This window comes from Dryobates pubescens, chromosome 18 (assembly GCF_014839835.1).
Source record: "Dryobates pubescens isolate bDryPub1 chromosome 18, bDryPub1.pri, whole genome shotgun sequence".
NCBI lineage: Eukaryota > Metazoa > Chordata > Aves > Piciformes > Picidae > Dryobates > Dryobates pubescens.
This window is the reverse complement of record NC_071629.1, coordinates 2,721,547-2,733,598: the sequence shown is the minus strand read 5'-3', so window position 1 is coordinate 2,733,598 and position 12,052 is coordinate 2,721,547. Positions and strand designations below refer to the sequence as shown.

General features: G+C 43.3%; 1 protein-coding gene across 2 annotated transcripts in view; it reads right to left on the bottom strand.

Annotated features, from left to right (window-relative positions):
* RPS6KA6 (ribosomal protein S6 kinase A6) overlaps positions 1–11,846 on the bottom strand; it is a 42,351-nt gene extending 30,505 nt beyond the window's left edge. The window contains exons 1-2 of one of the 2 annotated variants that reach the window (XM_054169578.1): positions 11,533–11,846; positions 1,693–1,752 (exon numbers count right to left, since the gene is read on the bottom strand). In XM_054169578.1, coding sequence (XP_054025553.1) covers positions 1,693–1,752; positions 11,533–11,613 — 141 coding nt within the window. In that variant the 5' untranslated portion in view covers positions 11,614–11,846. The remainder of the gene's footprint in view (positions 1–1,692; positions 1,753–11,532) is intronic. The other variant, XM_054169579.1, reaches the window with a different exon arrangement.
* Positions 11,847–12,052: the final 206 nt, after the last annotated feature.

The window sequence follows — 12,052 nt, the reverse complement described above, 5'->3', positions numbered from 1 at the left end:
AAGTCATCCCACGACAGATGAAAGCAGCAAGTCATGTAAGTTACACAGCAAGTCATCTACTTAGACACCAAGTTGTACAACAGACTTAATGGCTGCTTCTTTGTATGAAATATGTAAATATCCTAGTTAGAAGCCTTTTTACTTCACCACCCTCATTTGTATTCCTTAACACTGTGAACCTTTGAATAAGAAAAGATCTGCAAGAGTTCACCTGCTCTTCTGTTTATCACCCACAGTCATTAGCCTGTGACATCACACGTGGTTGCTGCGGAGACTGACAAGAGTGTTTCTAAATGTGAACTGAGGGGAAAAAAAATGTTTTCCATACAAATAAAGAATAAGTTGAGATGTAGGAAATGAGTTAATTTTTATGAAGTGTTTTACCTTCACAAAAGATGGCTATGTAATTTCACCCACTTAACTATCATTAAAGTACTAAAAATTGGCATGACTTAAATATAAAAAGACCTCTGCATGATCAACAAGAAATGAGCAGATAGAGAGCTGAGCATATATATATATATCCCAATTTTATTTTAACTTCTAGCTTGGCCTCCATGAACTGCAAATTTGGTTATCTGATTTTGTGCTCTGCTGCTTGAGCAGCAAATTTATCTCAGGGCTCAGCTAGCAGCTCCCAGTGAGCAGCCTTGCACAAGAGGTAACTATTCCCAGCAGGTTCACCAGAAGACAAGGCACTGAAAGAAAGGCTGCAATAAGTTATGGCTTTGTGCCATCCTCCTTCGTTACAGCTTGACTGGTATGCAGCTCCAAGCACCTAACAAACAAGCTCAACAACATCCTTCTGGTTCAAGTACAGTGAAAGACACAGACAACCCACTGCTCATCTTTCTTTGCTTCATGTAAGGTGACTGACACTGATAGTTCATTTACTTGCTCCACACCAGGAAATTTCCAAGCACCACATGCTTCTACCTCCAAGAGTTTATTCTCCAAATCATTTATTTGATTTTTTTACTGCAATACAAAGCAGTGGTTAGAGCTGGTAAGATCTATTTGACACCTTCTTCCATGATCCTGCTCAAAAAATGACTGCATGGAAAAAGGGTAGCAAATTTTTCCATGCAAAAATCAGGCATCTCACCACATACAGCATGAGCCTGAAGTTCAGTTCAAGGTTTAGCCAGAACACTCGATTTTCAGAATCTCCTAACTATCTACATCACCATGACACTGGACAAAAAGCCATCTCAGTAGGGTTTATCTGGGGTATTTCTACATTAAATATATATATATAAAATCTAATCAATATACTGGTGCAAAGATTAATTCTGTCCTAAACCAGCAGGATTTAGGTACCTTCTAGATGAATATACAACTACAGTAAAACACAAAGGAAGAACAGGTGACAGTGTAAAAGAGCAACATTAATCACTGTGTATAACAGGTTTGGGATTGAACTGAGCGTTTTCTGAGGCTGAGGGATTCGTAACTGGTCTCTGCATCACACATACAGCACTTCATCAGCACACTTTCCAAAACAAGACACTCACAGCCCTGCCCAGGTACTAATTTTCAAAGTAATTTCTGAGACTTTGAGGCTCTTCAGATCTGGTCAAACAAAATGATAGGTTCAAAAGTTATTAAAGAGCAGGGAATGCATACATTTTTGCTTCAAAAGGCAATCACACTAATGAGCGTCTAAATGGAACAGCCATCAAATATACTCACGTGGTAGGAATATGGTTCACCTTCTTCCATAGGCTCATCTGCCATTTTAAGGCCATTTAGCTGGAGAGGAGAAGAGGAATGCAGAAGAGAAAGAAGAGAAACAAACCAAAACCAGCATTAAGACCTTGCAGTTTCAAATCAGTAAAGTTCATCATCTGATCAATTTACATTTCAGAGCACACGAATGAAAGCTGGTATCCTTGTTGCTCCAATTTAAAACTAGTTTCAAACAACTACTACTACTTAGTAGTTATATTTAGCATCTCCCTTATGTATCATTTAGCATATCCCCGTGTAACTGCTGTTCCACAGCACTGTTTAATTGGGATTAATTTAAAATTCCTTCTTTAAAAGCTAAGGATACCATCCACACAAGATGACACTGAAGTAAGACTCTGCCACTATGCACAAAATTGATGGTGTGAATGCTTTTCAGAAACCTAAAATCTGCATTTTTAAGGAGAAAAGACTCAAAAAAGTGATTTTAAAGTCTTTTTGGGGCAAGAGAGAGAAGTGAAAGAGGAGGCAGAACGGAGAACACAGCACAGAATTCTTATGCACCAAAATAAATTACTTATTTCCTTAAATTCCAGATTCCTCTAAAATTGTGCTTGTATCAAAAGCTATTTAAATATCCAGCAAAGAGAATAGTCAAACTTTAATGAGGTACTTCAGAAACTGGAGATCTGTGTGTCAAAATATTTGTGAATCAGTTTAAAAAATGACACCTTTAAGAGGCAGGAGAATATGATATGCCTCTGGAGGAAAACAAATAAATGATATTGCTCTTCAATTAGCACAATACTTGTGGCAGTTGCCTACTCCTTCCAACAACAGTAACAATAAAGCAGCAAGTTCAGTCACAGTAAAAAAAAAAGTCTAAAAGTTATTTAGTTTAAGCTCTCCCTCAGTAACAGAATTCAATCCTGCTTAAAAAAAATGAAGCTGTCAACAAAATGCAGAAATATAAAGGACATGCTCTGCTTCAACACAGAAATCATTGATTAAAAAGTGGAAATACTTGACAAACTGAGTGAAATAAACTGCATTTTTCTAACAACAAATTTATTTACACATTAACTGTGCAGCACTATTATCCTCATGTGGCACAGAGCTCACACAAGATACTAACTAGAAATCATAAAATGGTTTGGGTTGGAAGGGAGCTTAAATATCATCCTGTTGCAACCCCACCACCATGGTCAGGGACACCTCCTACTAGACCAGGTTGCTCAAGCACCCATCCAACTTGGCTTTGAACACTTCCAGCATTAGAGCCTCCACAACCTCCAACCAAGTACAGACCAAGCAATGATATTTTTCACTTCTGAAACCATCTAAATCTTCTCCCTAAGACACTGCAATACACTCTGCCTACCAGTATGTGAACTGGTGAAATGCAGGCCCACAGAGAATCTTGAAATGCCACATAAACCATGGCCCTGTTTAAAAACAAGCCCCAAAACTGGACAAACAGGTAGGGCTGAAGTGACAGCTTCATACCACCACAATTGCATCACCTAAGCAAACCCTCAACCACTTCCACTGCTTCGTCAAGGACTCTCGAGTTTAAGTAAAGCTTTTAAGAGCTCAGTCCTAAATGACTGATTCTGATCAAATTTAATCTCCAAGTTTTGTATTGAGTTATTTGCACTTATTTTTGGATTATATCCTCACTGAAAAAAAAAAAAGCAGTATCAAGGGAAAAGGCACAAGGCTTTGGCTACTTTCACTCTTCCCTAAGTTTCTATCTATTTTAGCCACACTTTACACAGAGTCTCCATGTTAGCTATAATCTGTCAGTTTAACCAAGCACTGGCATATTCAACACATCTTCATTATGCATACTTATTATAGAACGGTTTGGGTTGGAAGGGACCTCCAAAGGTCATCCAGTCCAACCCCCCCTGCAGTCAGCCAGGACATCCTCCACTAGATCAGGTGGCTCAGTCGAGCCTGATATTGAGTATCTCCAGGGATGGGGTCTCAACTACTTCCTGGGCAACCTGTTCCAATGTTCCACCACTCCTGTGGTGAAGAACTTGTTCCTAACATCCAATCCAAATCTGCTCTTCTCTTATTTCAAATCATTGCCCTATCACTGCAGACCTCTGTAAACAGTCCCTCTCTAGCCTTCTTGTAGCCCTCTTCAGGTAGTGGAAGGCTGCTGTTAGGTGTTCCCAGAGCCTTCTCTTCTCCAGGCTGAATAACCCCAGTTCCCTCAACCTGTCCTCACAGGAGATGTGCTCCAGCCCCATGATAATTTTTGAGACCCTCCTCTGGACCCACTCCATCAGGTCCATGTCCTGCCTGTGCTGCCACCCTAATTCTCAGGGTCAGGAATCACTAACCCATTACACCCTGGACTCAGAAACCTCACATGTGTTACAGAAACCAAAGCTACCAACTTACTTGCTGCATAACACTTCTGCATAATTTTTTTCCCCCCAAGTAGATACTGGGAGGGATGAGACACCCACTAGATTTGTTGTTGTATGAATTAATTGAACACATGAAGAAACACCACCACAATTTGGACCAGATATGAACTCCAACCTCATTTTAGATGACTCACTCCCATGTGGTTTGACAGTATCACTAGATTGTGTTCAAGAGTGAATCAATAAGAGACACACCAAAGATCTCCAAAAAAACTCATTTGAACCTAGTAATAGAGTGGGGTTTTACTGCAGGTGCTCAGAAATCTGATACAATTTTTCACTCATGTACTTGAATTTGAAGTGCATTTGGTATATATTTTACCTTGATTTTCTTTAAATACGGTCAACAAGTTCCAAGGTTAATGTTAAGTTCTGAAACCAGTACCACCAGCCAGAAGTGGTGTAGATACCTTACTGTTTTCAGTGTAACTCCAGGCAGCCAGATACAGAAAGTTGTCACTGCTAGAATGAGGATTGAATAAAATGCTGGGTTTTGGTTCAATCTGAGCATGCCATGTAGGCATACATTCAGCTTTCTGGCAAATCAAATACAGTAAGCTATTGGATTTTAATGGCAGGTAATCAAATGTCATCTTAATTAACAATTTCCTACCATAGACTTTTCCTCTTCATTGCTGCTCATGGCTTTTCTTTCCTGTCCAGTCTCTCTAACTACACAGGTTGGGATGCCTGCCAACTTTTAGCCCAAAGAATTTTATAGTCAAGTGCATGAATCTACTTTTATTGCCTGATACACACATCACATTTCTGTCTTATTTGTGACCCCTGGTCATTGCCCATTAAAAGCACCACCAAAAAAGCCCACAAACAAAACACACCAAAAAAAACCCCAAGCAAACAAACATCCCAAAGCAACAAGCAATAAAGCTGTTGGATTGTGACTCAAAGTGTAGCAGAGTGTTAGTTATTCAGTTAAATTCAATGACTAAAGTCAAATCACTGCTGTTTTGTACAGTTACTTACACTGGTCAAGTGTCAGTAACCAGAATTTTCCACTGCTGCCTGGTTTAGGCAAGTAAACAACTAAAGGTACCAAGCAATATTTAATTCCCACTTCTGTGGAAGCCAAATACAAGATTTTTCTGCATCCAAGTGGGACCCTTTGTAGTGACTTAATCATGAATATTTATGCACAAACATATATAGAACAGAACTGTTTTAACCTCTAAGTCATTGCTTGCTAAATATCTATGATTTCTAATCTATTATTATTGAGAATTAGAAAGCAGATAGCTATGAACAAAGCAGGTGAAAGGAAGCCAGGATCATTATTCTGAAGGAAATTCTTTCCTCCTTGCATCACTTTGCTGTTCAGTACTGCTGAAGTCCTACAACTAACTGAACATTTTAAATATTAACTTCCCTTGAAACACAAACTAAACTTAGACACTTAGGCAAACACTGTCAATACTTTCCAAATACAGATTTTGAAGAGATGAGAACAAAGTTAAGGTCAGACAACCTGGCAGGTAAGAAACTTACATTTGCAGAAGTGCAGGCTAAGAGACCAAATCCTCCGCTGCCAAACTGCCTGTGAGGTAACACACAGCAACCTGCCTTCTGATTTAAATAGCTGCCATGGATCCCATGACTGGCTGGGACTACAGTCTATTACCTTGGGAGAATATCCAAAGGGCTTCTGTGGGCTGGTAAAAGGCTTAACTACTATTGCACTCATTTTTTTCTCTGATAATTACAGCAGAACAGAAGGCTCTCATAATTACAGCAGAACAGAAGGATCCAAATATTACCAAAGCTTGTAACCATCTTCCTCCCATATTAAAGAGGTTTTAACTGTTTACATGGTAAAATTGCTATGGTTTGGGGGGTCAATAGGTTTTGGCCAAAAGAAGCTAGACAAACAGTCAGCAAAAATACCCAACTACAAGAAGAAACAGCAAAAGATGTAAAGCGAGTTCATTCTGCCCTGTTTTAACATGTCTTCACTTCAGCAATCAAACAGAAGCAAAGATTTGAGAGGAAATAGAAGTGAGTGTGCTGTAATCATATTATTATTAGATGTAGAAAGCATTGTTCAAAACATACAGACCTAGCCTGGCCACAAACAGGTAACAGTCTGCATAAGGACCAATAAAAGCTTCTGCATCCTCCTTCACTGCGTTTAATTTGCTGAGTTACTGCAGCCACAGTCACCAGACTTGCACCTCTCAATTCCTGCAGATGAACACAAGGCTAACCAGTTTGCTTCCCCACATACAACCATGTTACTTCAAATGCTTATGCCAAAATGGTAGTGGAAGCTTACATTAGAACCTCCAATTATTTGGAAAAAAAAATAAATAAAACATCCCATTGAGACATCATTTGTTCCTCATTTATTCTGAATTACATTTGCAAGGAGTTTGCATCATTAATTTAATTAGCAACACACTGGCCTACTGAATCTTGTTTCCTAAGATAGGTTTGAGAAACGTGGGTGTTCTGTGCACAGCCACACAGGTGATGCAAGTTAAAAATGTCTGAAAGTCCCTGTGAACAAAACTGCAGCTTAAAGGCTGCACCTCTTCTTGTAAAACACTCACACCTCTCCTCCGTGCAGCACTCTTCCTGGTTTGCTTTTTCTAATGGTAGAGATTATCACATGCTGCTGCCCAAGATGAATTCATTTACTGTCTGGACTCGCATGCTTGTGGCAAGGAACAGTTTCTCCCAGCGCAGCAGCCAACCTCATGAAGTGGAAGACACAGCAGTGTCATTAGGGTTACCCGACAATCAACTGAAGCCGAGTCCCACCCTGCCACAACGTGACCTGAGGAAGGATGTCCTGCCAGCGGCAGCGCCCACATGAGACTGCAAGTTTGTGCTCAATGTTCACCCTGCTGTCTTCACAAACCCTGTGCTAGACTCAGACCCTGAGCTCCTCTCACGAAAGGAAGAGGCCAGGTAACACAAACTCTTTAAACACACCAAGAGGAAGATAAAGCCATCTACCTTAAAAAAAAACAACAAACCACAAAACAACAAAACCAAACACACACCAACCCCAAACAACAAACCCAAAAACCCCTCACTCTAAACCATACTCAGGTACCAGGGAAAGTTATAAAGTTCTTTTCCTGTGGCAAATGTATCACATATTCAGACAAGATAACAAATCCTCAGCAACACATAATTACTGATTTTAAAAGAACATTTTGATCCCTTCCATTATCAGAGGCTCAAGGAGAACTCCATGTTGTGTCTCTGACTGGTTACAGCTATGATAAGTCATGAAGCTGACCACAAACGCAAGGATTGCTGAGCTAGTAAAGAACCTGAGATCTTTACACTGCTGCCTGCAATCAAATGGCATGCAGCAGATACTCTGGAAATAATTTCTAATGGCAGATTACAGAATATTGGAAACAAATTGTAAAATTTAAACCTGATGAAGACAACACAGTTCAAATCTTAATGTAATGAAGATCTATATGAATATTAAACCTCTGACTTAACAAATCATGCCATTCTTCCTTTAGAGCAACCAAAGCCTCTTCAAAGCTATCCTGCACCAACCCAGGTGAGCTGCCTCCAAAATTCCTCCTGCTCCTTTTAGAGACCCAGAACAGCAGAGCAGATTGTCAAAATTATCTTAGTCAAACAGAGCTCTTTGCTATATTGTAGCACTTTTCAGTGCATAAAGACACTCACTGTTTTCTATTTAAGAGTATTAACGTGCTTGCTAACCACCCTCCTGCCCCCTTAAAGACAGCTTGTCCTCCTAAGTCTCCATAAAAACTGCACTCTGTTGCAAGGGCTGAGGGCACTTGAGTCAAGTTACAAGCAATACTATTACTTTCTTTTCCTAACATGACACCACCTAACTGGAGATCTTCACAGATGCACAGAACTAGGTAGCTGAGTCATCCACGTCACTGCCAGTAATTACTCACGAAGGAGTTACGCAACTCCCAACACTGACAAAATTCAGTGGCCTTTGACAGACCAGGCTCAGAACATGCCCAAGAGGATGGACTGAAAGCACTGGCGAAACCCAAAGATGTGTTTATTCAAGTTGGCGTGGGCAACCCATTATGCACCACGGCAGCAAAGCTCAACTGGGGAATACGCCTGATGGAGGGCAGCAACTTCTGGAGCAGCTGAGTTTTCTAGCAGAATACTTCAGTTTCCAGTCACTTTGTTATTCCAGCCTTGTCTTCCTGGTCACCATCAGCCAATTAAGCAACTGGCTTCTGAAGTATTTCTTTCTGAGATTCTCGGTGTGAGGTTGCATTTATGCCATTCACAATATCCACATAATTGCAAACAGCATGCACTTAGTCAATTACACTTACCTGTTAAATGCAAGTCTACTTCTATTTAATAGGCAGAAAAGCCCAAAATAACTTTATTCTGCTTAATTCCAGGTATTTTTGCACTTCACTCAGTCTGGCCAATAAAATTCCAGCATTTACTGTTTTCTCTGTGTACTGCAATCATACTCTAATAACCTACAACAGCTGATTATAATCACCATCTTTGTCGTTCTTTTCTACCATGAAAATCCTTGCTAATCCTCTGTTTAAGAGGAAAAAAAGTTCACTCCTTATTTGATGCTTAAACTGCATGACACTGACCCTTCCTACACAGGCTTAAAGAACTCCCACAGTCATAAAACTGCTTCACAGGTGACACTGTCACAGGAATATGAGAACAGACAGGAACAGCACAACGTATGATCCAAAATGCAATCCTTAGCACCTCAAAGATGTGAAAAAAGGGCGAAACAATTCAGTCTTAAATTTCTTCCAGAAGCTCATGTTGGTCTTATGCCTTGAAGCACGAAAATGTGTTTTCTACCTTCAAGATCTGTTTTAACTTCGAGTCAACATGAGCCTCACTTGACTGGGAAACACTTATTTTCTAATAATGTAATCCTAAATTTAGTCAAGCAGCAGATTCTTGAGAAGAAACAAATCTTTCTTAAATCCCCAAACCATGTGAAAGCACCACTCCAACAAGCAGAAAGTACCCCACATCCCTGATAGGTACTTAATATAAAGCCTTATGACAACACATATATGTTAATGTAATTTGGGAAATTCACAAGCAACTTGAAGAAATTGGTTTTGGTATAAATGAAGCCTCAAACGCTGCTAGCCAAATGCAAGAGGGACATAATAAACACAATGTCTCATTTTAATCAGAGCACAACTGAAATGTTTTTTTACACAGACCCTGTTAAGTAACTATTTCATGTACAGGCTTGAGGGAAATACAGTTTAAACAAAGGCTGTTGCAAACAGTTGCATGCAGATGTTACAGCAAGCTAACCATCCACCACATTCTGTTCTGTAGGCTAGATGAGTGTGACTCCAGAATCAGGCTCCTACAGCAGTCTCTCTACTCACCCTATCCCAGAGAAGTACTTGAAGATAACTCAGGCATCACCACCATCACCAGAACTACTTGGTATTGGAGCTAGGGCTGGTTCCTCAGCCACGCTCCCTAACTGCCAATACAATACTTATGGCAAATCCGCACACAAAAGCAGCTCTGAAGACAACACACTTAAAAGTAGCATCAGCCTCAGCAAAGGGGCATTAGTCCAGCCAAAAACCACTGAGAGAAGAACAATAACCACAAATGTTCACATTTCAACTGCAGTACTGCTGGATTACTTTAGCTGATGTATCACAAAAGAACAGACCAATGGGGCCAAGAAATTTCTCAGACCATTAATAAGCTCCTCAACTGAACCAAAATACACTATTTTTACAAAGAGCAAGATTAACAAGTCACCCTTAACACTTCTGCTGACTTTTGAATCCTTACCTGTAGCTTCATTAACATAATTAGAATTTCTCTAATACGCAGGTACAGGGATGAAGTATTATTAGAATATTTTAAAGGGGTGAAGTGTAGCAGCCATGGTGCAGAAATACACATCCAGTCAGAGTACTGGGATGGGGCACCCTGTAGACACAGCTACAGAAAAGATTAACAGCTAAGGAATTTAAAACCTCACCACTTTATCCCTACTGTTTTGGGTATAAATTCTTATCAGAGAATAAAAATTCAACAAGATTCTTTCAAGGATATCCTTTCACTCTTTTCACAACTTTAACCCACGCTTTTTTCTTTTCTCATTTTGTACTCAGAGATGAATTTCCTACAGAGCTTTTTATGAACAATAAGAACAGCCAAGTGCATCATGGAAAGCAAGTCTAACCAGTTTTATGAAGCTTTACTTAGATAACATCTTTTGTGTCTAATACACCTAGGTGTAATCTTTATTTATCATACCTGACAATACCTGATATGCAATCCTGCAGTTCTGATTTGGAAGTGGAAAAGTTTTAATGCCTAAGTGTCACATTCTCCTGAGACACATGCACAGCATGACCAATTTTACCATTTACTTGCTTTTAAAAAGCGTGTGGCACTTGCTTACAGATGCCTGTAGAGCTAAGCAATACCTTAAACTCTCTCAGAAGTCGTCCCTTGCTTAAGCATCCAAACCTCAGTCATGCACTCCCGGGCTCTTTCTGTCGATTCCATTCATGATAATTACTGTTTTGTTATTCAGTACAAAAGCAAAGGGACCTCTCCTAGTGACAGCCTACCTGGATGCACACTGAGATTAGTACAGTCAAATTTTCAGAAGTTAAAGCAACTTTTCACAGGAGCTATGGATGTAAAACCGAGTTCGCAGAACCCTTCCAGAGCTCTACGTTATCCGGAAACCGACAGGGGTGACACTAACACGGTTAGGAAGGCGACACAAACCGCACCGGCCTTCAATGCTCGTTAACACGCGTTATTCTCAACTGGAACTTGGCTCCCGTAACTCCACACGTGTTGCCGCTGCCTCGCGGGCCGCTGTCGCCTTCCAAGCCGCGGAGCCGCCGTCAAGCTGGGAGGCAGCGGCGCCCACCGCAGCCGTCGAGGGAGGCCTAGGGGGACGGGACCGGGCTCGGGCTGAGGGTCGCGCTTGGGGGCCGCCGCCTGCCCAGGACGGGCCAGAGCTAAGGGGAGCTCCAAGGAAGGTCGGTCCCGGCGCAGCTGCTCCTCAGAACGAGGCGTGAGCAGACCAGGTGGCTCGGCGGGGGAGCCGGGCGGCAGCACCGGGAAGGAAGTGGGGGTAGAATTCCGAGGGAGGTGGGGAAGCGGCGCCGCCGAGAGCACCGGGATCCGGCGGGGGAGGGCGGCGGACAGATCGAGGGCAGTGAGGCGAGGTACGGGAAGAGACCCACGTAGCCAGGGAGGGGCGAGGGCTGGTGGGGAGAGACCAGGCTGGGGGCGTTGCGGTCCACCCGCCCTCCGCCCCCGGCCCGGCCGCTTGTAGCGGCGGCGAGGCCCGGGTGGCGGGAGGCAGGTGCCGGTAGGGAGCCGGCCGCGGCGCGGGGAGCCCCGCCCCGCCCGGCCCCACACTGACCTCGCCGCTGCTCACGTACAGCTCCATTTTGTGACAGGGCTCCGGTTCCTCCGCGTCCTCCAGCGGGGCGAACGGCACCATGTCCCGGCTCTCTTCCTAGCCGGGCAGCCGCCGCCAGCTGCTGCGCATTCCCCGGCCCTGAGACCGGCTCAGAGGCGGCGGGCAGCCGCGGCGGGCCCCCTTCTCCTGCCCATGGAGCGCGGCGGCTGAGCTTAGGCTACTGCTGCTGCCGGCCGGCGGGGGCAGCTCCGCTCTGCGCTCCCCCGCGCACACCCCCCAACATGGCGGCCGGCGGGGGCGGGGCCTGCGCGGCATGGGGATGACGTCAGGGCGGGCCGGAGAATCCCCTGCATGGGGAGGGGGGCCGCTGACGCGCGGTGACGCGCGGCGCTGTTAGCGCTTCCCCGCCGGGCGGCGCCGCGCTGAGGGGCACAGGGGTGGCGGAGAGGAGGGGCGGAATCGGCTGCCGGCCTGCAATAGCGGCCGGGCTCCGGTGAGGGCGGCTCTGCCGCGCCGGGGC